This window comes from Xenopus laevis, chromosome 5L (genome assembly GCF_017654675.1).
Source record: "Xenopus laevis strain J_2021 chromosome 5L, Xenopus_laevis_v10.1, whole genome shotgun sequence".
NCBI classification, from domain to species: domain Eukaryota; kingdom Metazoa; phylum Chordata; class Amphibia; order Anura; family Pipidae; genus Xenopus; species Xenopus laevis.
Window position 1 is genome coordinate 134,657,984 of NC_054379.1, and position 27,836 is coordinate 134,685,819.

At 37.8% G+C, this 27,836-nt stretch overlaps 1 protein-coding gene across 3 annotated transcripts in view; it reads left to right on the forward strand.

Moving 5' to 3' along the window:
• Positions 1 to 26,560, forward strand: part of wdr33.L (WD repeat domain 33 L homeolog) — a 55,691-nt gene extending 29,131 nt beyond the window's left edge. For 2 of the 3 annotated variants that reach the window (XM_041563406.1, XM_018263845.2), the window contains 16 exons: positions 7,159 to 7,256; positions 11,940 to 12,066; positions 14,171 to 14,325; positions 14,407 to 14,485; positions 14,674 to 14,784; positions 14,866 to 14,960; positions 15,561 to 15,647; positions 15,741 to 15,880; positions 17,325 to 17,477; positions 18,657 to 20,627; positions 22,093 to 22,186; positions 22,755 to 23,172; positions 23,609 to 23,772; positions 24,875 to 24,964; positions 25,382 to 25,588; positions 25,943 to 26,560. In XM_041563406.1, the coding sequence (XP_041419340.1) occupies positions 7,159 to 7,256; positions 11,940 to 12,066; positions 14,171 to 14,325; positions 14,407 to 14,485; positions 14,674 to 14,784; positions 14,866 to 14,960; positions 15,561 to 15,647; positions 15,741 to 15,880; positions 17,325 to 17,477; positions 18,657 to 20,627; positions 22,093 to 22,186; positions 22,755 to 23,172; positions 23,609 to 23,772; positions 24,875 to 24,964; positions 25,382 to 25,588; positions 25,943 to 26,157 (4,204 nt within the window). In that variant the 3' untranslated portion in view covers positions 26,158 to 26,560. The remainder of the gene's footprint in view (positions 1 to 7,158; positions 7,257 to 11,939; positions 12,067 to 14,170; positions 14,326 to 14,406; positions 14,486 to 14,673; positions 14,785 to 14,865; positions 14,961 to 15,560; positions 15,648 to 15,740; positions 15,881 to 17,324; positions 17,478 to 18,656; positions 20,628 to 22,092; positions 22,187 to 22,754; positions 23,173 to 23,608; positions 23,773 to 24,874; positions 24,965 to 25,381; positions 25,589 to 25,942) is intronic. The other variant, XM_018263847.2, reaches the window with a different exon arrangement.
• Positions 26,561 to 27,836: the final 1,276 nt, after the last annotated feature.

Genomic DNA, 27,836 nt, shown 5'->3' on the forward strand with positions numbered 1-27,836 from the left:
AGACCATGTCGGCTACTTATTGGTCCATGTATGGCAGCCTTGCGATGGCTTGCCTGATATGGACAGTTTTTATTTGTCTAAAAGTTATCTGGATAGCTAGCATGCAGGCTTGAAAGTTCCTTATGACAAGGAGTGTATTGCATGCTTAGTAATATTAATAGTGATATTAATCAAACAATAATTATCATAAACGTCTACATTTTATAGTTCACAAATGGATGAATGAGTTCCTTCTAGCAGTACACCCATGGTTAAAGGATATCATGGGAAGAAGGATAATGTAATTTTGTGCATCTTCTTAGACTTGTCAGGTTTGACAAGTTGACTAATCAGTGACCCAATACAGCTCCACTGGATGGTGCAACTTCGAACTAGTAATATACCAATTTTAACAGTAACCAAGCTTAAAAATTAGGGATGCACGGAATCCAGGATTCGGTTCGGGATTCGGCCGAATCCTTCTGCCCAGCCAAACTGAATCCTAATTTGCATTTGCAAATTAGGGCCGGGGAGGAAAATTGCGTGACTTTTTGTCAGAAAACAAGGAAGTAAAAAATGTTTTCCCCTTCCACCCCTAATTTGCATATGCAAATTAGGGTTCGGATTCGGTTCGATATCCGGCTGAATCTTTCACGAAGGATTCGGGGGTTCGGCGGAATCCAAAATAGTGGATTCGGTGCATCCCTATTGAAAATATTCTAATCACAGACTCTGTTGCTGTGGGTTATTAGTCTTAATAAATGATCCCTATAGCGTCGCCTACTTTACACTGTGCTCACACTCTATATGCAATAGGCAAACCCAACACTGTGTACAAAAGAAGTAGAAAACGTTGTCACTTTGCACATTTTGACGTTAGAAGAAATAAAGGTCTAATTTGCTTTTAGTCATGGCACTTGCATTATATAGCACACAAGAGTCACTGAATTATATGCAGATTCACTCTATGGCAGTAATCCATAGTAACCCACTGAAAATTATTTTCAATGTCAACTAGTTTGATTAAAGTTAATTGCTTGATGGTTATTATGGTTTACATGTACTCATGTTCGTAAATGAAAGCTACCATACTTATTAAACCCATCCTCCTTTGCCTCTACACAAGTCAAGGCTGTTTATTTTGCTTTTTAAATAATGTGCAGAGTTCTCCCTGCAACAGCCATAAATTTGTCGCACAGATTTCCTGTGAATGTAACATTACTCTCTGGCCGATATTAAACCTCTCGTTTCTTATGGTGTAGTACACCACAAAATCGCTATTCCATTTTATTTCTACATTAGAGACAGATCCCTATATAATCTACTTTACTCTGAAGCTGTGATGAATGGGGAAAAATACAGCAGAAGTTTCATTTTTAAAGGGGAACGATCACGAAAATGAAAATTGAATATAAGCTTCGGTATACTGAAATAAGTTTTCTAAATACAGTCCATTAAAAATTCTGTACCCTTTCTGAAATCAAGTTTATCTTCACTATCCCCCTCTCCGTATCTGTTTCTGTTCATTCTCTCTTTATGCAGGGTTGGGTGTTTGATAATCATTGACAGTTATCTCCAATATATATAGGCAGGCTTCTTTTGCCTAGATTAGAGCTCACTATATATTAAAATCACCAGACATCATGGGGTAAATTTATCAAAGAGTGAAGTTCCGGCACTAGAGTGAAATTCCGCAGCTTTCCATTCATTTCTATGGGATTTTGAAAGGCGTATTTATCAATGGGTGAAAGTGAAATTTCACCCTTTGATAAATACGCCTTTAAAAACCCCATAGAAATGAATGGGAAGTGGCGGAATTTCACTCTAGTGGCGGAACTTCACTATTAACTTCACTCTTTGATAAATATACCCCCATGTCTCTCTACCTGCAGGATTTGTGCAAAAGGCAGTTATTTTGTTAGATTTTGTTAGTACTAGAATCAGTTATTTGAGTGAGCTCTTATTCATCTGCTATGAAAGGAATCCCACCTATAAGATATATTGGATCTAACTATCAATGACTATCTGGCACCCAACTGCTGCAAGAAGACAGAATGAAGAGAAACAGATGCTGTGAGAGTGTTTTGCCTTTTTGCTTTGTAATTACGTTGCCACAATTTACTTTGGGAAAAACCACAGTGACTTACTTCCTCTGCCTTAAATCTTCATGCATACTTAGCATATATTTCTTGAAGATCAGTAGTACGAGAAGACGGCTCTTGGCTAGTGTTACTTTTCTCTTCGTACAACTTTCCATGCACTTAAGGATGATATAGCTACAGCTAATGAACAAATGTACATACTGAGTAGGTGGATTCTTATTTTACTGAACAGCATATCCTACACCAAAATTAGTTCCCAGTTGTTTTTTTTTTTTAAAAAAAATTTAAAACGGAAATGTTTTAACTGTGAAACTTAACAATATGGCTAAACTTCATACATTTATATACTTTTGTAAACATTTAGTGGCTGATAAAAGAATTTCATGATTTTACTTTGTTTTTGCTAAAGGGTAAAACTGTTTTTCAGGGTGCTTAATGCCATGTTAGTTGAGTTTCCATCTTGGAGCCTTTGAACTCTGAGGCAAATTGTTTAAAAAAATCCAGGCAGCACAAAGTGACCTTAACGTCTAAAGCTGGCCATAGGTGCAAAGATCCGATCGGACTTTCCCATCTCCCGACCCGCCACTAACCATTCAGATCAAAGTCTTACCAGTCAGATTAGTTAAAGAACAGATCAGCAATGTTCTGCCCCTGACAGCAATCGTACGATATCTTTGTCCAACCAAAGCTAGTGACAGTCTCCCACTGAAAATTGTACGATCGGCAATACACGCAGAGATATTATCGGCAGCCGACAGAAATTTTCTAACCTGTCCGATCGACCAAACGACCGATCTCCGCCGGACAAAAAATGTAAGGACTCTTCACACACGGTTCGAAAATCGTACGAATCCTCGATTCGTACGATCAGATCTTTGCGTCTATGGCCAGCTTTAGACATGATTAGTAGTTGCAGAGTATCTCTATATATTGAACGGTGACTTGTATTACAATATAAACATGCGACGCCCTATTCTACAGAAACACCAGCCATTTTGAGGTGCTTTCTTCTCCTCTAAATTTTTTATTCCCCGCAGTATTGTCCTTTATCTCTGTATTTTTCACAGTTTGCTACTTTATTTTTTCAGCAACAGTCTTGCCAATGATTTGCAAAGAGGCAATTTAATAATTTTCTCTGTGTTTAATTGTATTTGTGTACACCACAGTGACTTGAAGAAACTGAATTACTAATATTGTTACTACTTGCCAAACCACGTTCGTGTTTGTAAAACTGGACAACCATTCCATTAACTTGCTTGTCTTCATTGACTGACATACTAAAAGTTTGAATGTGGCTCTTGATACATGGGTTAAGCAAGCTGCATCTGTGAATGTGACTCATATTTGTTTCTTTGGAAGTCAATTGTAGATGCATTGCAGGGAGCATGTAGTGCCAAAGAATGTGTTCGCAATGGACGTATGTTGGAACTGCTTTCCCAACTGCTTTCCCTACTATATTATCAGTAGGCCAGGTGGCTTCATATTCTGGGCTTGACTGGGAACCCTTGAGCTTGTGTGCCAAAACCAAGTGTTGCCCCAGCATGTTTCTCAGCATGTTTCTGTTACAGCGTACATCACACTTTGCCCTCCTCAACTGTTTGAGCAGTGATATTTTATTCTTTATACTAGCAGTTTAAGGACTAAAAAAATTCTCTCTCTACTAGATTACTATGGCATTAATTGCAAAGCAGGGTTTACAGAAGTGTAGTTGGTTTTGCCAAGCTATAGTGTTAACGTTTGTCCTTATTCAGGAAAGGTGTTGCTATACCAGATTTCCAGGGCTAACCCTCAGTATTATGTCTCTGGCAGTTATTACTTTTCCCCTTCCCCTCCTTGTTTGGCTGTCATGAAGATATGCAGCTTCACTGGAAAGAAATTGTTATGCAAAAAACTGATTCCACAGATTGAAAGGAAACCATCATAGACTGTGTGCTCATAGGGAACAGATCCCCACCCCACTCAGTGTAATGTAACCCTTCCCTACCTAATATGAGGTGATGAATTCTCGGGCTTTATTTTTCTTCCGAGTGACTTGAAGTCCCAGAATCTAGTGGAACAAGGCAAGTGAAGAATTGCTTGACACTGAGGCAAAGGCTGTGTTTCCTTTTAATATGTGGAATAAGGAATATCTGTGTAAAAAATATGTATACTTATGTCCAGATAGTGGTAATGCATGATTTTTACATAAGCTCAACAGAATAATCTTGTCAAAAAGGGGCATATTGTCTCTGTAAATCAGATTTTATAAAAAAAAAATGCTCATAAGTATACGATTTTACTAGAAACGTTTACTAGAACGTTTTAAGTATAAAGTCATTTTGTCTTTCCATAGTAAGGATTAGAAAACTAATGGGCATTGTAACAATTGTTAGCATTTTTGCCTTGCAGTGCTCTCTCCAGTCGGTGTTCTTTCCAGGCTGTTTTAGCCGGAAACTACATCAGGTAGTCTAGCTCTAATGTGCCTTAAAGCCTGAAGGGTAGTGGTAGAACTCTGTGCATCTGCAAATATACGATGCCGAAACATGGCAAATTTGAAGAGGCACACTACCAACTCACCCGACCCCTGTGAAAAAAGTTGCTGAAGAAAACATTCATCTACAAGAACATAGTGTTTCCTGTAACATAAAGTAATATAATGGGCAGCAATTGTAAGCTCAACTGGGTCAGGGACTGACATGAATGATTACTGCTTGTTGACACTATGTAAGTAAAGGATAATAAAACGGCTATATTTGCTGTTTTTCGCTTAGTGTAATGTCAATGGTGGAACTGTAGCAGAGGTGGTCGTTGGATAGCAAAACTAGTGCAGACTCTTGAAACTATGGAAGAAATTTGGATTCTTTACATATTAACAGTAAAAGTCCCTGCAAATTTGTTGTAAATGTTCATACTTTGCCCTACACTGACCCACATAAATTCAGACCAATCAAGAATACAAGCACACAATGCTATTCTGTTAAAAGTAGGTAAAACGTAGGCTTACTAAACATATATTTAATTGTGTGATATTATATATATATATATATTATATTTAGGCAAACATGGCAACATTCTTTGTCAAAATGGAAAAATTCCTATGCCACGCTACACAGGGCACACCTATTTTAACATGTCACACCCATGTATTAACAATAAAGTCTTTGAGAATATGCCACACAGCCCTCTACTCTTGTTCTTTTCTACATTCTGTATGTTTCCTCCTCTTGTCCAGACCAAATATCCCTCTTTTCTCTAGTTTTCTTTCTTTAAGTTAATGACACACTGTTCTGCTGACAATGTATTGATGCCAAAATCTTTCCTAATGTGGACATAAAAAAACAGAAACTGAATACAACAAAATTCTCACATTTCACATGTTATGAGATCCCCTTACTCAAAGGGCCTTTCCAATATACATTATTTACAAACAATGTTCAATGCTTTTAAAGTTATTTGTATATTTGATTACTGTAACATTTGGGTATATTCTTTGTTCTTCTGGGTCTGGCTCCAGGAACAGTGGAGCAGAAAAAACTGACCTGACTTTTTCCTACATTGTTTGAAGCCAGAAGCTTGAGTCGGAATCAAATGACAGAAAGACGTAAACATATACAGCTTTCAATAGTCGTTACGTTTCAAAATTTATATATTTTTTTTTTTTTTTTAAGTTTTGTTTTTGTATGGAGAGCCCCTTTAACCTTCTAACCTTGGAGGAGTGGAAATAGCTGGGTCAGCATCAGCTTATAAACTTTTCTTTTCCTTGGATTAGGGTACAATTTACCTTTTTATGGACTGCACCTAATCACCAAATTTAAGATTCTGTTCCATATTTTTTGCTCCTTACTCATAAAGGGACATTTTATTTACCAAATATTGATTTGGAAGACCATTTTATTGGTGTGTGATTCTAGTTTGCAACCCAAATGCAGATTACTCCCAACATCCCATGGAATGCTTCCTTGAAACACTAATACTTATTTAATCTGATTAAGCATTTATGTGATTCTTCATCAGATTGACCAATTATGGAAATATATCTTTCCATGTACAATAGCTGCTACCACTATGTTTTAATGTAATGTCTTTTTCCAATGAATGGGTTTTCATAAAATCTAATGGAAAACATTGGACCTGAGATCAACTGTAAGAGCTATCTCACTGAGCAATTGTCACAGATACATATAAACCGAAATCAAAATGGCTTCCACCTGCTCTGGTTTACTTTACATTCCTAATTGTAAAAAGCTCTGCAAGTCCCCATGCACGGGGGAATTTTAAATCATAGGAGCACTTAATATAATAGGAAGGGCGTTCACTTGTATGAACCAATGTCATGTGTTTGCATGCAAATTGCTGATCACATGTATCAGTGTGCTTGTTACTCACTGACTCGAGCATATGGGGATGCCACCCAATATAGAACCCAATCTATATATTTATTTTTTATTTGATTTCTAATTTATTTGATTTCTAATTTATTTGATTTCTAATTTTGAAGTGCCAGCAATTGTTTTAACCTCAAGTGTTTTGTAATTTATCTCATTTTTGGAAATCAATAAAACATATATAAATGCAATGGACAGTTGATATTATTTAATATATGAAATTCCAAACAAAATTTATTTTTTTCATGGGGCTGGTGCAAATACCAAATGACTTATAATTTATTATAAAATTTGTAGACATCAGTATTTTTTTGTCTCAAGCTAATCTGAGCTTGTTAGATGTTCTGTTCAGCTAAAGAATGACCATTCTGGACTGCCAAACACACATGCTGAATACCGAACCGAATCCTAATTTGCATTGCAATTTATTTTATATGTTCTTATTGGAAACATAATTATTTGTATTCTCACTATAAGACAACATATTATAGCACATTGTGAATGTTGTTAAAATATGCAAATGTTTGAAATATTGGACCTGAAGCAAATAATACACTCAAGATTTTTGTGTTCAAGATTCAGCCCATTGCTTGTACCCTACCCTATAGTCAAGATTCTGTAAATCTTCATTGTAATGCTACCAAAATGGAGAAGATTGGTGTGCTGTTTGTATCTCTGATCTCTTTCCCATAATGCTTGTTTCCATGTAACAGTTTCTCCCCTACGGATAATAAATTTGCCACGTGTTCAGATGATGGGACAGTTAGGATATGGGACTTTCTACGTTGCCATGAGGAGAGAATACTACGAGGTATGTTGTTTTATAAGGTTATGGGCTAACCTTCTTGACTTCACACTGTCTTAGGATAATTTCTCTTGTTCGCCTCAGGTAACTTTGGATAAACCTCCTGGGCCTAAACTCATATTCATGGAAATTGAACTGTGGACCAGAATGCTGAAACCACACAAAACAGTCATACACACCTTGAATAGCAACTGCAGTTACCATACATGCATTGTGATTTCTCCATTTCACTACCCTATAATGGTAGCACTTATAATTTATATGCTGCACAGTAGACATTCTTTCAAGCACTATGGGCCTCTGGAAAGAACAACATGTAATTTACAAGACTACAACCTAGGAATCCAATTTACAGGCCTCCCTGTTTCCAGTGATTTAACAACTGAGAAGCACTATATAAATATTTTTTTTATTAAAATAGTACTCAAAATAGAAACCCTCTAGAAATAGCATGGAAATTTTTTTTAGCTCTCAACCCATGTAAAAATCTTGGTTATATTAAGGGATTTCCACAATGCCTATAACCCACATGTTATTCAAGGAATCAATCATAGAACTTAGTGACTTGCCTGGCACAAGGGCCAATTGTGGGGCAACAAGCCCCATTTTCACAAATGAAATCTAAAAAGTAATACAATCTATTGTCTGGATTTGGTTGCATTGTTTCAAGTATCCACAAGCATCTACTAGATTCAGTTTGATTCTAAACAGATCGCAATTGACTTGTGAGGTCCTAGATCTCAGTCAAGTTGTTGTAAAATAAATAAAAGCAATTTGTTATTATAAAAGTAATTAAGGAAAACTGCATGAACTGATCCAATGAGGGAACCCAGTTATAGGGAAATTAAATATTATTTAGATATTACATGAAAATGCTCTTGACAATTAACCCTGGCTTTAGGCAGATATGTGTCCATATGTAGTATAATTGGTATTCATATATAGCAACATTAGGATTCATACAAAGAAACAATATTAGTGACCAAATTACAATAGCTAATTATATAGGCAGTGGCAAGTCATAACAAAGCAGCATATTTTATTTTCTAGACAATAGTATAGACAATAAATACTGAGATATTTACATCTATTTTCACCTTACTTTATTATAGTTAGGTAATTTATCTTTCAGTTTAAATTATTTCTACCCTTAGCATCCTATGGGAATTTGCCAATCTTGTAAATAGATTTCCCTTTGACAAACAATAATACTACAAATATTCATTTAAAGCACCTATATTTCCCATAGGGCTATTCGCTGCATAGTAGAAAAGCCCAATAATGCAATAATAGAAACCAGGAAGACTGAGGCTGACTGTGATATTCACAAAAAGTAAAATGCAAGTTGCCCTTATTTGAAAGAGTTAGGGATGCACCAAATCCACGATTTAGGATTCGGCCGAACCCCAGAATGCTTCGCGAAAGATTCGGCCGAATCCTAATTTGCATATGCAAATTAAGGGTGGGAAGGGGAAAACCTTTTTTACTTCCTTGTTTTGTGACAAAAAGTCATCCAATTTTCCTCTCCGCTCCTAATTTGCATATGCAAATTCGGATTTGGTTCGGCTGGGCAGAATAAATCAGCCGAATCCTTCTGAAAAAGGCCAAATCTCGAACCGAATCCTGGATTCATTGCATCCCTAGAAAGAGTGTGTTTAACTCTATAAACATTTAAGCATACTGGTATGCTAAAGGGTAGGAAAGACTCTAAGCAATAATAGCGCTTAACTTTCCAATAATATATATATTGTACTATTAAAGGAATTGTTCAGTATAAAAACTGGGTAAATGGATAAAAAAATATTTAATATAGTTATCCAAAAATGTAATGTATAAAGACTGGAGTGATTGGATGTTTAACACAATAGCCAGAACACTATATCCTGCTTTGCAGCTCTCTTGGTTTCCACTGATTGGTTACCAGTCAGTAACCAATCAGTAACTGAGCGGGGGGGCACACATAGGTCATAACTGTTTGCTTTTGAATCTGAGCTGCATGCTGAGGATCAATTGCAAACTCACTGAACACTTGTGTCCCCGTCCCCCCTTAAAGTAACAGTCCTATGTAAAAATAAAAACTGGGTAAATAGGCTGTGCAAAATAAAAAAAAATTCTAATATAGTTAGTTAGGCAAAAATGTAATGTATAAAGGCTGGAGTGACTGGGTTTCTAATATAATAACCAGAACACTACTTCCTGCTTTTTAGCTCTCTAACTCTGAGTTAGTCAGTGACTTAAAGGGGGCCCACATGGGACATAACTGTTCAGTGAGTTTGCAAGATTGCAGCTCAGGTTCAAAAGCAAACCATGAACCACCCTCAAGTCACTAATTGGTTACCAATCCGTGGAAACCAAGAGAGCTGAAAAGCAGCTATTATGTTAGACATCCAGTCACTCCAGCTTTATATATTACATTTTTGGCTGACTATATTAGAAACATTTTTTATTTTGCACATATTTACCCAGTTTTTATATTGAACAATTCCTTTAAAGGAATGGGTGCAAAATGGAAAGAGGATTCTTTGCAGCCCACAAAAAAATGTTTATGGTTAACTGTGTTTAACTGGGATTGAGGGTGCTTGCCTGCAGCAGCATCACTGTCAAATGTTACCAGGCACAGAATAATGCATAAAGTAGATCTTCCTGAAGTAGATAAATGTGTCCACTACTGTGTCAAATTATATTAGTGTGCAGAACTACTCCAGGGAGAAAAATGAAACTTCAAACTTCTAACTAGTTTCTGGTAACAAAAATGAGAAAACAATGCAATAGAATTTTTTGTCGAATGGGAACTTCCTATTTGAAAGATGACTCACTTGCACAAAATTGTAAATCTAATAAAAGGTGCCTTGAAATGGGCACTTGTAATGAACAAAAATAGTAATGCTACAAAATGTTTTTTTCATATAACATAAAGTTGAATCATCTTTGCATATAAATGATATATTGTTTATTATATATATAATACACAAGAGCCATGATATCCTGTAAATTATATCCTTATAAACTGTGCTTAGTGATGTCATCCGTTATAATCAGAGCTTAGTGATGTCATTTCTGTCACATGACTCACTGAAACTTGCAGGCTCTACAAAATATTAAAGAGCGACTGTTAAAGGGGACCTATCACCAATCTTGGAATTTCACAATAAGCAGGCAGGTGACATTTTTTGCCACCTGCCTGCTTCTTAAACAATAGCACATTTAACCAAGTCTTAACTTGAGTTTTAGTGCTTTGAAATACAAATATTAGCAATAAAATTTTAGGATTTAGAATAAAATTAATTGTAGTTGTCAGAATACCATCTAATAGTAGGATTTGAAATAAAATTGTAGATTTTATTCTGTGAAATAAGGGTGAAATAAGGGTGAAAGGGTTTTTTAAAAAAAAATAAAAAAAAATGCAGAAATCCGTTTCTCAAAAGAGCAAAAAAAATTTTAATATGAAATCTGACATGGGGCTAGATATATTGTCAGTTTCCAAGCTGCCCCCAGTCATGTGACTTGTGCTCTGATAAACTTCAATAACTCTTTACTGCTGTACTTACTGCAACCCCCCCCCCCCCCAGCAGCCTAACAGAACAATGGGAAGGTAACCAGATAGCAGCTCCCTAATACACGATAACAGCTGCCTGGTAGATCTAAGAACCACACTCAATAGTAAAATCCAGGTCCCACTGTGACACATTTAGTTACATTGAGTAGGATAAACAACAGCCTCCCAGAAAGCAGTTCCATCCTAAAGTGCTGGCTCTTATTGAAAGCACATGACCGGGCAAAATGACCTGAGATGGCTGCCTACACACCAATATTACAACTAAAACATAATACACTTACTGGTTCAGGAATTAAATTTTATATTGTAGAGTGAATTATTTGCATTGTAATTTAGAAATAAAAACTACATCATAAAAATCATGACAGAATACAAGTATAGGATCTGTTATACAGAAACCCGTCTTAAATTCTTGTGGAACCTGGAGCATCAAAAATCTATAAGATTAGACTGTATTAAGCATTTACAATACTGGAAATTCAAGATATTGTTGATGAGTTTCCAACCAGAGTTAGAAATTATGGATCCTTGTGATTTTTTTGGGTCTACCTTATGTTGTAAATGATCCAAAATCCAGATTGTCCATAGACTTTTCAGTTTCCATTGACATCTACTTTACTAATTCTGTGATGGTTAATGTTTTAACATGGTGGCTGTGTTAAAATCATATACAAGTAAAAGCTTAGCCTAGCATAAAGTGTGTTACCATATTAATATTGCTAAAAAATATAAATACATTTTTGTTAACAGATGATAGTGCAGGTTTAGAAGTCCAGGATGAGAATTTTATGTTCAGGTGGGTGATATTTGCCATATGGTGATGATTAAAAGTGTTTTTAAATGTTAGTAGTGGACATATTTATATGCAGATACAGGAATTCGATACTGGACTGAAATGATCGTAGGATTTGATTTTGGAGAAGAATAAATTCTAGGTTGGTAAATAAATGACTGCTCTGCAAGAGACAAAGAAAAGTCTGTAAAGATACTGGAATATTATCCTTAAATAGTAGTGACTTCTTTCAAAGTATAGACACATGGGAGGAAAGATTTTTGTATTCTTCTGGAAAGGATTGTTTTTGCTTTCAACAAAGTCTTGATTCCCAACTACAGCATAATGTTTTCACATTCAGGACATGGTGCAGATGTAAAGTGTGTTGACTGGCACCCAACTAAAGGACTTCTTGTCTCTGGAAGCAAAGACAGTCAACAGCCAATTAAATTCTGGGATCCCAAGAATGGACAGAGCCTTGCAACACTGTAAGTTCACAAATAAGCACTTAAAAGGGGAAAGGAACAAAATGCTAATTATATCAATGTTTTTTTCTTTCTATTAGACTTGTAAATAAAAGTGATACTAACATATATGTATTCTATGTACACCTAGTGGTATTAAATGTGCTTTCAACCTTCCTGAATTGTTTGTGTCTTCAACATATATGGGTACGTTTGCTTTCTGTCTCGGCTAGTCCAAAAAAATTTACTTTTAGTACAAAGTAAATAGGTTGTTTTTTTTAATTCTGGTAGTTTATTGAGAGAATAAAGAAAGCAGTTTACAATGTAAAGTCAAAATAAGGGAAAACATTGTAATACATGTTACATGTCTAGATAAAACAGTGTAAAAAAGCATAGCGTGCAACAAACATTTTGTCATAGGAAGTAAATAGGTTGTTAATGCCATTAATGCTATTAAATTATAGTCTGTAGTCAGATAAGAATATTTACTTTGTGTGGCTGGATAGGTTCAGATCCCTGCACATGTAAAATAAACATTACTACCCTGTATACCCACAAAAACCAACATATTTTAAAATACATTTATCAGTTGTGCTTCTTTTGTATGCCCTGAACTACATAGGTAGTTTGATTTTCAAACATAGGTATTAAATTATACAAGTGTTAATACTAGTAGCAACCAATCAGGTCATTCTTTCATATTGTACCATGTATTAAACTGTTAAAATCAAATTGGTCATTACTGGCAGCTTCACTTGTGCAATTAGCATGTGTTCCCAAACTAACCCTAAAGTGTTTTGTGACAGGCATACATACAGAGAAAAATATAATCAAAAGAAATATTATCATTATTACAATGGAGTTAGTATATAAATAACAAAGTATAGTATTTTAAAATTGGCAACAATTCATGATACATCATACTAGCTGCAATATCTTGTTTTTGTGGGTTAGCCTCTTGTGTTTCAGAGTATGGAGGTTTAGGTGCTTAAGTCATATAGTAGCAGACCCAATAATAGATACACGAGTCTGGAGACGCACACAATTACTTGACCTGTGTCGGCAAACCTTATCCACTCAGGGGTCAACAGCCCCATCTATCTGATCAGATTGCATTGTGTAATTCTTTGTACTTCTGAGCAATGAGATCATTGGGTTAATTGTAAGATGTGCCCTTTTCTCCCCCTTTTTCTTTCTTCCCCTGTCCTCATCCTCACTAACACCCCTCTTCTCCCTTTCCCAACAGTATACATTGTGACTCATAGAGGAAAATGTATGTTGAGTGACAATATGGTGTATACCTAACCTGCTTTACTTTTCTCTTTGGAAAATAATAAAGAATATTTGGAAATAATAGATACACGATCCAACTTACATGTAAGTGCTACCAAAACTGCTGTCAAGGATAACCAAAGACACACAAATGATTAACCTATGACCTGCACAAACTGAGAGAATTGCATGGCAGCTTGATTGGCAAACATTTACAAATGCAGTTGAGTAGGCACCCTTTGATGTTGAACGCATCACTTAATTTAATATTAATTTATAATCATGCTATATAGGGTAACAATGATATTAGTGAAAGCTTTTGATATCAAAATGGCACTCCAAAACCAATAAAGCAACTTTGGGTTTGGTTTAACACAAACCTTGATCTTAAAGTTCTTTGTGAAAACAGCACAGTACCAACAGAATTGTCAGTGCTTTTCATGCAATTCCTGGATGTTGATTCATTTTGGTTTCCAACCTCATATTAAAGGGATGTTTGGCTATGTCTTTTAGTCTCAGGAAACAGAAGTGTGAATTCCTTTGCCCGCACTTATACCAAACCATAACAAATTGGCCCAATTCTGTTTGTATAATACCAGTTATTAAGCTGGACCTTAGGGCAGCAAATTCCTTCCATAAGTACCAAGAAATGCATTCTTTTACACATCTGAAAGATATGGGCTACAGATTAACATAGCATGACATAGGGTGATGTTTTATATTTACATTAAAAAAATGGCAAATGTACAGTATGCATTCTGCTTTGATACTGTGGTATATTTCATTTTAAGCAATGCTTGTTGCTATAGGGTGAAGTAAAAATTATCATTTTTAATTTTCATCTATTTCAAAATAGACACGCTCACAAGAACACCGTTATGGAAGTAAAATGGAACTTGAACGGGAATTGGCTGCTCACTGCATCACGAGATCACCTCTGTAAACTCTTTGACATCCGCAACCTTCGTGAAGAGCTACAGGTTTTTCGAGGCCACAAAAAAGAGGCCACCGGTGAGAACATTTATCATGAACTTTTAATTTATTGTATTCTTAAAGAGCTGTGTGGTCTCATACATCTTCTAAATATTTTAGCTGTTGGCTGGCATCCTGTTCACGAGGGTCTGTTTGCTAGTGGAGGATCTGACGGCTCACTGCTCTTCTGGAATGTTGGGTACGTAGTATAAATGCTGCTCAATACATATGTACTGAATAATGAAAAAAGTTAATTAGAGTGAGGACACATACTAGTAAACCAGTTCTATGTCACAAACTGTAGGAAAACAAATCCATTTGTGATATTAATGACTGAGTGCAGTTTGGGTGTATGTTTCAGTGGCAGTATCCCTTTTTCCCCCTCAGAGTGGAGAAGGAAGTTGGTGGCATGGAAATTGCTCATGAAGGAATGATCTGGAGTCTTGCATGGCATCCTTTAGGGCATATTTTGTGCTCAGGATCTAATGATCACACCAGGTAATAACTTGCACTATTTCTCAGGTAACTTGCTCTATTGATGTTTACTTTCTGTTAAAATGTTCTCATTGCTTTTTAAAGCAAATTCTGGACAAGAAATCGACCTGGTGATAAAATGCGTGATCGTTACAACTTGAACTTACTCCCTGGCATGTCAGAGGATGGAATGGAATACGGTATATATTCACCTTCTCTAGAAAAGTGCTGTCAGGTGCATGTTTGTTGCCTGGATTATTCAGCATGCTGATGTGTATAAAATCCCATGAAGCGGTGCATCTGGTCATCAGTTCTTCAGTTGGAAAGTCCTACTCTAGCCTTGTTGAATATTGAGGCATTAAAACAGGAAGTGTTCACCTTGCATTATCTTTTAGTAAAAAAAAAATGTAATTTTTTAATTGAATTTGGAATTAACATTTTTCTTCTCACAGAAGTTAAAAACTATTAAGTGGATACTAAGTTCAGTGACCCAAGCAGCCACAAATGTGTTAGAATGCCATGTTTCCAATTGAGATTGAACTCAAGTGCTTAGCATTGATGCTTTTTTTAAGCATTTTTCCATTCCACACAGTGGAAAGAGGCCGTGTTATACAGCTGACAATGTCCAGAATCCTCTGTTGCGCCAAGAACCTATTGTTTTAGTTAATGCAGACTTCTAGGATCTTTTTCTATTAAAGCATAGAAAGCAGTTTCCTTGACTCTCCCATTCTGTTTCTCAAACCTTTCTTGTTTTCATGTAAATTAGCCTTTTTTTTTTTCTTTTTTTTCTTTCTTTTCAGATGATATTGAACCAAATAATTTAGCTGTTATCCCTGGAATGGGAATTCCTGAGCAGCTGAAAATGGCTATGGAACAAGAACAAATGAGTAAGACCATATTTGTTTGACTATTGCAACTGGGTTGTTGTTGTTGTTGTTGTTTCTATGTTAATGTTTACTAATATTTTTTTGTGTTGTCAGGCAAAGAAGAGTCAAGTTCTGTGGAGATGACCATACCTGGGCTTGACTGGGGGATGGAAGAAGTGATGCAAAAAGACCAGAAGAAAGTACCGCAGAAAAAAGTTCCCTATGCTAAACCCATTCCGGCTCAGTTCCAACAGGTAAAGACAGTAATCACAATCATAGTAAAGACACTAATCACAGTAAAATATCATATAGCAAATGTAATGTTTTTCTTTTATTATGTCAAGTGCACAACAGATCATGGTCTGCTAATTGATCTTGAGCTGGTGATCAGTAGATCTCCCCAGCATTCTCTTTAACCAATTCCAAAAGATTACCCTTCTGGGTACTTCCTATTGTTCAGATTTTACATAAAATGTGTTTTCTAAAAATACGGGTCCAATGGTAGTGTAACAATGGTTGTGGTTGAACCAAACGCATTAATATCACTAGAAGTCGAATCCATGTTGATATAGTTTGGGTGCCTCTGTTCTAAATATCTCTGTTTTATAATGCGTCATTGAACCAAATATACTAAATGAAAGTTTTCTAATACTAGCTGCACATCCTAGGGCCAGAGCTCTACTAATAATATGCGTATGTGCTTGCATCTATATTGGAGAAGCGAATAATAGAGATGGCCATTCATCTGTTTTTTTATGTTTTGTAAATCTATAGAACCTCCTATTGGGAGTTGCTAGAGTTCTCAGTGTGATAGTTGAAGTGAAATCTCATGGAATCACACAAACTGTATCATACTGTAATACAAATCAATGGATGCAGTTTGTAGTTAAATTAACTTTTAGTTTGGTGTTGACAGTGATATTTTGAGGCAATTTGCAAATGGGCTTTTTTATGTTTTTTTACAGTTTTTTTTGTTTTTCAATTACTTAGCTTTTTGTTCAAAAGCTCTCCAGTTTGCTATTTTTCGCAGCTATCTGGTTGCTAGAGTTTTATTTTTCCTAGGAACCAGGCATTGGTTTGAATAAAAGGCTGGAATAAGTTTAGGAAGGGGACTAAGTGGGAAGCTAAATTATAAAAATTAACAATATATTTGTAGCCTCACAGAGCAATAGTTTGCCTGCTGGGGTCAAAGACCCCCATTTGAAATCTGGCAAAAGATAGGAGAGGAAGGCAAATAACTCAAAATTTAAAAAGAATAAATAATCAATACCAATTGCAAACTTGCTAGGAATGGGATATTTTATTACACACTAAAAGTTAAAGGTCAACCACCTCTTTAATAATATAATATATAGCAATCCCTTATTGTCTATCAAATTAAATTGGATTTGCATAAATACAAAGTTAATGTAATAACAAATTAAAATGAAACCGCAGAGAATATGGAACCATGGTTTAGCTATACATATCCTAATGTATGTATGTAATCCTAATGAATGTGACCCAAGCATCCTCTCATTATGAATTCCATGTTATGTTAGATTATATGTGATAACGTGCAGATTTGCTTTTTCTCAACATATTGTTATGGTCTATAGTCTTATGCTACAACATTTTCTTTGAAAAGTAAATGCATACCTTACTTCTACATATATAAACCCAGATTGCTCAGTGTCGGTCTTACCCTCTGTCCCATAGGCATGGTTGCAAAACAAAGTGCCACTGATACCACCATCAGAAGCAGTTCCTGACCGAAAAGAAGAGAACAAGTCTGATGAAAAGAAGAAAAACCAGGCAGAGATTGAACAGGAGATGGCAGCTTTACAATATACCAATCCTCAGCTGCTGGAGGTGATTTGTTTTTCATATTAAAGTTTATTTATTTATGCTTGTTTCATTCGTATTAACCATTTACTTGCCTTTCTTACTGTACTAGCATTAATTGCTTTATGCATTATTCACCTGTGAATTCCCATCTGTGAATTCATCTGTGGAACTTTCAGTATAAAAGAAACAAATTGTGCTAGCAACTGGGCATATTGGAACCAGACTTCTGCTGGTTTTTACAGTGTATCGAACCCTCACATCAGGAAGCTGACGACAATTTAACAGACTTTCAGCAATATTATTGTGGGTTAAAGGAAAATAAACAGAAAACAAAACCTCTTTTTTTACCACTAAACCTTAGGGCTTAAAGGGGACCTGTCACTCTAAAAAATAATTACAAATCAATTTCTATCATGTTAGTTGAGCAAAATAAAATTTACTTACATTACATTTATTATTTACATTTGGTTTCCTTCGGCCTTGGAATTACACAATCACAGTATGCAGGCTGGAGCCATTTTGTGTATACTGTTATTAAGACAAGTTGTGTTTCACCTCAAAATCTTGTGTATACACCAGAATGGGGGACCTAATGCCCATACACAGTGCCCTTTACAATTAAAAAGTGTTAGGAGGGAGGGGGAATGTGGGGAGAGCAGTGACATCTAGGAAGTGCTGAATGGAAAGTGAAAGTAATTGGCTGCCCCGCCTCTATGCCTCAGGCATAGAGGTGGGGCAGGTGTTATTTGATTGCCAGCTAAGATATTTAAACACCTTTATAACAGGTATGGATGCTTTAATGGAAAAAATAATTTGGGTTCCATGTTTAATTTGCAAACGGCTTTTATCACACAGCTTTTTATGAGTAGGTGGCAGGTCCCCTTTAATTATCTGCGCAACCTGTTTTACTAATAGAAAATCTTATCAGCTTGCATTAAACAGTGCTTTCGCTGAGATATGGTGAACTCTGCTGATTGCACACATTTATCTATTACAAATAGAAGAATTTTGCTTCCATTTTTTATATTCCTAGCTTAACTTGCAATCTATTGTTACTTGTTTAGGGCGAGTCCATTTAATTAAAATTTTTTACCTTTCTGACATTTTAATGTTCAATTAAACAGTTGCTCTGGTGTTTCTGTTATTGTTTTTTTTCCCTGTTTGGATGTTTTTTTTACCATCCTATTTTTTTTTCTCCTCTAGCAACTAAAGATTGAAAGGATAGCACAGAAGCAAGCTGAGGCACCAGGGCAACTTCAGGGTCTCCCATCTCCTTTGGGTGGACCTCCACATGGGCCATCAACATTCCAGGCACCAGGACCTCCGCTACAGCCAACACAAAGGTTCCAGCAGCCCCCACATCAGATGCAAATGAATGTGCAACATGGTCCTGCAGGACAGTTTCTTCCACAAGGATCTCAAGCAGCCCCAGGTCCACAAAATTTCATGGCTTCTGGTCCACAGGGGGTGAGATCCCAAGAAATGCATCCTGGTGCAAATAGACTACCAGTTCCGCATGGACCAATGGGTACACAAGGTCCCCCAGTTAATTCTGGACCACAAAATCAGCTAGGGCCTCAGGGACCTTCAGGTCCTAGACCTATTCAAGGAATGTCCTCTCACCATAGCATGCAGGGGGCATCTGGTCCTCAAGGACCTCTTATGGGAGTTACACCAAGGGACGGTCAGGTGCAACATGGAAATCCAGGCCCTAATCAAGGCATGGCAATAGTACATCCAGCACAAGACATGAGAGGCCCCTCTGGAGCAATAATTGGACATGGACAAGATATACGGGGCCCTATGGAAATGAGGGGGCCCTCCGATATGCGTGGTCCCAATGAAATGCGAGGTCCTCAGGATATGAGAGGGGGCCCTGACATACGAGGCCCTCAAGATATGAGGGTGCCTATGGATATGCGTGGTCCTCAGGATATGAGAGGCCCTCGTGATATGCGTGGTCCTCAAGACATGAGGGGTCCCTCTGATATGGGTGGCCCTCAAGATATTAGAGGACCCCCAGATTTGCGTGGGCCTCAGGATATTAGGGGACCCCTTGATATGCGTGGGCCCCAAGATATGAGGGGTCCATCTGATATGAGAGGCCCACAAGATATGCGAGGACCCCAGGATATCAGGGGGCCACTGGATATCAGGGGCCCCACAGACATGCGTGGACCTCAGGATATGAGGGGACCCCCAGACATGCGTGGACCTCAGGATATGAGGGGGCCCACAGACATGCGTGGACCTCAGGATATGAGGGGGCCCCCAGACCTGCGTGGCCCTCAGGATATGAGGGGACCCCCAGACATGCGTGGCCTTCAGGATATGAGAGGACCTATGGACATGCGTGGCCCACAGAACATGCGGGGTCCAGCAGACATGCGTGGCCCTCAAGATATGAGGGGGATGCCTGACATGCGGGGTCCGCAGGATATGAGAGCTCCTCCCGACATGCGTGTCCACCAAGATATGCGTGGACCACCTGATATGCGTGGTCCACAAGATATGAGAGGGCCACCAGACATGCGTGGTCCTCAAGAAATGCGAGGACATCCTGATATGCGTGGCCCTCAAGATATGCGTGGCCCTCAAGATATGCGAGGACCTCCAGATATTCGAGGTCCACCTGACTTGCGTGGCCCTCAGGATATGAGGGGTCATCCAGAAATGCGTGGACACCCAGATATGCGTGGCCTTCAGGATACAAGAGGCGGTCCAGACTTGCGAGGGCCACAAGACATGCGTGGACCTCATGATTTAAGGGGACCTCCTGACATTCGTGGACATCACGATATGAGGGGCCAACCTGAAATGCGTGGTCATCAGGATATGAGGGTCCCCCCTGATATGCGTCAAGATGTGAGAGGCCCACAAGAGATGAGAAGACCAAATGATATGAGAGGACCCCATGATATGCGTGGCCCTCAGAATATGAGAGGCATACCAGACCTTCATGGACCACAAGATATAAGAACATCCCCTGATCTGCGAAATCCACAGGATAGTAGGGGACCTGCTGATATTGGTGGCCCCCAGGATTTAAGAGGACCTCAATCCTCTCAAGGAAACTCCCAAGGACCTCATAGCCAGCAAAACATGCCACGAGTATCTCATCCAGCACAACAAAAGGCACCATTACTAGGAGATGGCCCCAGGCCTTTTAACCAGGTAACTGCCTAAAATAGACAGGTGGTAAATTTAGAAAGCAACAGGGCTTTTTTCCAATTCTAGGTATTCTAAATTTAAAAAATCAAATATTCACCTCTATTGTGTGGTGTCTGGTTAACGTTCAAAGGCTAGTGTGCTCGAATTCCACTGCAAAATAAGTTAAAGGTTTATATATTGTTTGTCTCATGAAATAACATCTCCACATTTTTGGGGATTAAAACAATAGAAGAAAAGTCTCTGCACAAGCCCTATACATTGCACTCATGTTGAAAAAGGGGGTATACTGGCCTTTTAACAAAGCCGTGCTCTGTTTATCAGATGTGGGAGCTTTTTTTTACTTTGCATTCTATATAATGTTTAAATCGGCCTAATTTGCAATCTGTTGTTCCAAATGCTAAATGCAGCTCCATCCATAAAGTTTGTCACTTAAGAGGCTTATCGCAAACGTGGCATTTCATTTAAAAGGAAAACTATACCCCAAGATTGAACACTTAACCGAAAGTTTAAACGCATACGAAAAATTCGAACCGGAATGTGTAAGGGCAACACTTAAAAATTCCCCTACACAGTTCCAGTGCAATCTGGTTGAATTTATCTAAAATGAAGCATTTTTTTTTGACAAGTGTGGGGATCAAATTAAGCATAAGTACAAAGAGCACACAAATATCTTTCTTGATATATACAGTAGTAAGGAATGTTTGATGATGTTGCCGGAGCACAGATATGACATAGGGAATGTTGTAAATTGAATAAGACTGTTACCATTACATGTTTATAGGTAATTATGTTATTATGAGAAGAGCTGTCTTTAAAGGGATACTTTCATGGACAAAAGTGTTTTTCCCCCAAAATGCATCAGTTAATAGTGCTGCTCCAGCAGAATTCTTAACTGAAATCCATTTCTCAAAAGAGCAAACAGATTTTTTTTTAATATTTAATTCTGAAATCTAACATGGGACTAGACATATTGTCAGTTTCCCAGCTGCCCCCAGTCATGTGACTTGTGCTCTGATAAACTTCAGTCACTCTTTACTGCTGTGCTGCAAGTTGGAGCGATATCAACCCCCTCCCTTCTCCCCCCAACAGCCTAACAATAAAACAATGGGAAGGTAACCAGATAGCAGGTCCCTAACACAAGATAACAGCTGCCTGGTAGATCTAAGAACAGCATTCAATAGATAAAGCCAGGTCCCACTGCGATACATTCAGCTACATTGAGTAGGAGAAACAACAGCCTGCCAGAAAGCAGTTCCATTCTAAAGTGCTGGCTCTTTCTGAAATCACATGACCAGGCAAAATGACCTGAGATAGCTGCCTACACACCAATATTACAACTAAAAAAAAAAATATACACTTGCTGGTTCAGGAATAACATTTTATATTGTAGAGTGAATTATTTGCAGTGTTATTTAGGAATAAAAACCACATAATAAAAATCATGACTAAGCTTTTGTTTTCTGTGTAGAGTGGAAAGGGTCAGGCCCCACCGCCTCTAATCCCTGGCCTAGGATCACAGAGCTCACAAGGACGTGGCCATCAAGGTCCAAGCCCCAACAAAGGTACCGTCTTCTAATTTTTATTTTGTTTCTCCAGCTGCATAGATGTCTACATTTTGTCTGGATTAAATAAAAAATCATTTAAAATTTTTTGAAAAGATCTCCGTACATAAAATACGTGATTTTTGTCATTTCATGGCAGGTTGTTGCATACACCTGCAGGAGAGAGCACTTATTTGATGCTAATCAGTATTCATGGTGGCTCTTCCAGTAGTGCTTTCTCAGCTTATACCCTCAAGGACAAGTCTTATTTGTAGAATTTCCCAAAATGCTTGACATGGATCTAGACAACTTCAGAGGACTTTTTAAATTGGCAAAAGGTCCGATTTTATTCATTGAAATGTCCTTAGAGTTAAACAGAACCCATCAGTGTCCAAAATCTAAATCTTAAATGATTTCTGACTTAACACCTTCCCAACAAGTATATTTTGTATTAAATCTTGGGAGCCGTGTTGTGTTCTGAGCCTTTTGAAGATAATCTTGGTTCAGGAATAAATGATGGAATTAGTACAATGGTAATGGGACTTTCCATATATATTTTATATATTTCAATACACATTTATATGTATAGGTGATATCCGTGGTCCTCCAAACCATCAGTTAGGCTCACAGCCAGAACGAAGGCATGAGCAAAGCCCTGATCGAGGCCAATTCCTTGGTGGACAAGAGTGGAATGATTCCCGGGACAACAGAGGACCTTCTGATAGGCGGGGCCCTCGTTCTGATTCTCATGAGAGACCAGAAGATTTTCCTCCAGATGATCGATATGGCCCCCGAGGACGCGAATTTGATGGAAGAGGTGGAGGTACTTCCTCTCAGGATGAAAAGTGGAGACGTGGAGGATCTGGCTCACAGTTTCCTCCTAACCACAGAGATTTTCCAGACAGAGAGAACAGAGATTCAAACCACTGGGAGGGTAGAAGGCATTCAGAGGAGAGATATTCTAGAGAATCTGAAGATGTAAGGCTAAGAGGACAAAGAGATGAAGAGTAAGTGAAATTCTGTGTTTGACGCCTTCACCATAACATTTGTGAAAACAATGAAAATTGAAATTAAAATTAAATCTTTAAATTAATTAAAACTTTCATCTTATAAATTTTGTTTTTTCTTTGAGTCAATTTGATTTTATGATTTCAGAGTTGGGTTCGGTATTCGGCCGAATATTTTTCAAAGAAAACGGGGTTCGGCCGAATCCAAAATAGTGGATTCGGTGCGTCCCTAGTTTAAATAGAACATCTCAGTGCATTATCCAGCCTTCTCAGTACTGCAAGCGAGGCTACACTATGAAAACCATGAAATAAGGCATCCTTTTTATGGGAGACACACTAAATTGCACCAGGGATATTTAATCATGTGGATTCAGAAGTTGCTCAATTCCAATTTTATGGAGATTTTTTCAGATTCTCAAATATCCTATTATGTTAGTTTTCACAGGGCTGGACCACAAAGGCGTGAAGGGCGTGGCTCCCGTGGAAGAGAAGAGTTTTCTAACCCAGAGGAATTTGGTCCTGATGACAACTTTGACTCCACGGATGAACCATTAAGGGGCAGAGATGGAGGCAGAGGGCGTGGACGAGACTCCCAAAGGGGTACGTATGCAAAGATTTGAAGAGCTTGTTTCGACATCACAGATACATTACACACTTGATAGGATGTGTGGTGTCAAAAGCATTTTGTTCAAGGTTTTTTTTTTTTATAACTTGTTTTTATTTGAAGTGACAAAGCAAAATCACAAGACATACTTTTACAGATTTCCATGAAGCAGATATCACAGTGATTATGATAATAAATATAAACATGTCAATAACAATTTAAGAATTCAGCTCGGTTATGGCAAATAGCATGGGGGGGGGTAGATCCTATGAGGATTAGTTTAGATAAGATGTCAATAATCTGTTAGTTTGGTGACTTCTGGGAGGTGCAGTATCGGGTTGTATTGATTCTTGTTGTAACACTGCTAGGTATTGGGATGATTCCATGATCAGAGGGTGGTTTTTGAGGGGTTCCATATCATACCATGATGTATGTCGAAAGGTGTGGATTGTGAGGCATTTGATTCGGTGCGGGAGGTTTGTTCAAGGTTTTTTGATGTGTAGTCACATTATTACAAACTTGTTCATAATTCCATTTAATTTTTACTTGACCAATAAAAAAAAAAGTTGAAAAAACTGAATTAGAATGCATTTCTTATGAAATTTTACAAACTTCAGTTTCAGTAGAAGATTGCTACAGTTATGTGACCTTGTTTCTTTTCACTGGATTTTGCAAAGTCCTGGTGTAACTTCCAACATAAATCTGGCGTACTTTTCAGAAGTAGTGCTAGACCTTTATCATATTGCATTTTATGCTCAGAGGAACACCAATGTTATATAAATATATGGTCCTTTTTTCACAGTTTTTCCAGAGCTACTTCACTTATTATGAATATTTTATCTATATATTGAATTCATAAATAAGTCAAGGCCCTATAGTCCCTTATGTATTTAGCTAGAGGCTTTCCCTTCCTGTACTTTTACTTCTAAGTGGAATGCAGATTTATAGCACTTCTGTATGTAAATATAGTTACAACCATGTATAAGATGCATGTTTGTCACAACTGCGCCACTAGAGGTTAGAGGGACATTACAGCGGTTACTGGAAAAATTAAATAAATTTGGTTCTAAAGGAAAAAAAAAAAACTTTTCTTGGCAGAAGTAAGAAAAGGACTGCTTCCTACCCCAGAACAATTCTCAGGATCAGAGCGTGGACCTAACCATCAGTCCCGAGAATCAAGAGAAGCAGGTAGGTTTCTCAGCACTCCTTTCAATTTAAGTCAAAATTAGAGGTTTTAGTAGATACTAATAAAATAGCATATTTGCAATTATCTCCATGTTTTATGCTTTTACTAGAAAAAAAAATGCTGGAAAATGTAAAATCAGAGAAATGTGTTAAAGCAACTTTATGTTAAAGTACATCAGTGACACCTCTGAGCACAAGAGTCACATTTTCTTTGAAATACAATACTACGATCAAAACAGACACAAACGAATGATTAGTGATCATAAGTCACTAATGGTTTATTTAACGGAATCTAAATGCTGACTTTTGATTCTTCTATTTCTTAATAAATATTAAGTAGTTGTACACCCTGCATCAGGCAATTCAAGTTCTGATGTCTGTGTGCATCTTCCTTACTGTTAATCCATTTTTTTTTATCAGGACCGGAGCACTTTCCTAACAGTCCTCGCCGTGACATTCCAACTCCTGATGGTCATTCCCCGGCCAGCAGGGAGCGATCTTCTTCACTTCAGGGCATGGACATGGCTTCCTTACCCCCACGCAAAAGGCCCTGGCATGATGGCCCTGGTACACCTGACCACAGGGATCTGGACACAGCAGGGGGACCTCCGGAAGAACCTGTAAAAGGTGAGCATGACAAAACACCAGAAAAATTGTCACATTCTTTTCTGATGCAGCTGAAATTCTTTCATAATTCTTTTAATTTTAAAGTAATTTGATACCCCTGTGCAAAATAGTGACTGCCTTTAACAATTCGAAAACACGCCTTCAATTCTCACAAAGTGCACAACTTTCCTTTCCAGTCCAGACATTCTTACACTGTTTATATCAATCGGAAGATGCAGTCAGGCATCGTTTGTTATTCCTAAGCCTGATCCAAATAAGGTTCTTTAGTAACACTATGTATAAATTGAATTTAAAGATGTTTAAAATATGGAAGGTATAATGGCATATATTTAACCAGTTCTTTGCTTTTCACAGCAGCCCGTGAGAGCTCAGGCCCTTCATTAAGATCCCAACGGCCAAGCCGATCTAGCTCCCAGGAGCAGGAGGAGGGCTCATCTCGGGGTACACGTGGAACAGGAAGCTGGGGAAGAGGGGGCTCTAGGGCAAACAGCAACATGAACTCCAATCAGTCATGGAGAGCAGGACCCAGGGGAAGTGGCAGCAGTGGTGGGGGTGGGAGGAGTCGGTAGGAATTACTTAATTCAGTGCAATGACTCTTTCCACCTCTGTCTCCAAGTCCATATTGGACCAAACTTATTGTGACTTTTAAACAGGACGCTACAGCAGTGTCCGTTATTAGGAGGAGCCTCTTTTGGAGATGTCTGACCTTGCACACAGTAGCTGGATGCACTGAAAACATGTCTGTCAAACAAAGATTGAAAGCCTCGTGGAGAACAATCACAAAGCAACACATTGGTTTTCCTATGTCTCTATTAAGTACTTTTGCTCTCATGTTGGAGTTGGCATCCTCTCCTTCCACCCTGTCCCAGTATAAAATGGATATTTCTATGTGTACAGTTTGTCAAGAAAGGAGTTGTTTTTGTATGCAATGCAGAATGTAATTTGAGCAAGAAATAACAATGAAAAAGAAAACTGCCTAATCTTATTTCTTGTTCTGAAGATGACTAATCCACTGGGTTGTGTGTCTATACACATAGGTCACATTGTGTTCATCCACAGACAGAATATTACTAATGACCTTATTTCATTATACAGTCGTATGAAAAAGTTTGGGAACCCCTTAATTCTTTGGAGTTTTGTTTATCATTGGATGAGCTTTCAAAGTAGCAACTTCCTTTTAATATATAACATGCCTAATGGAAACCGTAGTATTTCAGCCGTGACATAACGTTTATTGGATTAACAGAAAATATGCAATATGCATCATAAAATTAGACAGGTGCATAAATTTGGGCACCTCAACAGAGATATTACATCAATACTTAGTTGAGCCTCCTTTTGCAAATGTAACGGCCTCCAGACGCCTCCTATAGCATTTGATCAGTTTCTGGATGGAGGTATTTTGGACCATTCATCCATACAAAATCTTTCCAGTTCAGTTAAATTTGATGGCTGCCGAGCAATGGACAGCCTGCTTCAAATCATCCCATATATGTATGATGATATTCATGTCAGGGGACTGTGATGGCCATTTCAGAATATTGTACTTCTCCCTCTGCATAAATGCCTTTGTAGATTTCAAAGTGTTTTTAGGGTCATTGTCTTGTTCTTCAAGCATCAGTCACAAAGCTGAAGTTACGCAGGGTTTGGATATTGCACATTATCCTGAAGAATTTGTTGATATTGGGTTAAATTCATCCAACCCTCGACTTTAGCAAGGGCCCCAGTCCCTGAACTAGCCACACAGCCCCATAGCATGATGGAACCTTCACCAAATTTGACAGTAGTAGGTAGTAGAAGTTTTTCTTGGAATGCAGTGTTCTTCTTCCACCATGCAAAGCACTTTTTGTTATAACCAAATAACTAAATTTTTGACTGACTCATCGGTCCGAAGCACTTTGTTCCAAAATGACTGTTGCTTGTCTAAATGAGCTTTTGCATACAACAAGCGACTCTGTTTGTGGCTTGAGTGCAGAAAGGGCTTCTTTTCATCACCCTGCCATACAGATGTTCTTTGTGCAAATTGTGCTGAATTGTAGAACGATGTACAGATACACAATCTGCAGCAAGATGTTCTTGCAGGTCTTTGGAGGTGATCTTTGGGTTGTCTGTAACCAAAAAATAAACTGGGCAGTTTGTTTCACATGGGGTTCTGAACCTGTTCTATCTGCCACCTTCAAGTTTAGTTCTGCCAATCCCAAATCTCTGTTGTTAGAAACTCAAATGGATAACAGACATGTCTGGTTCT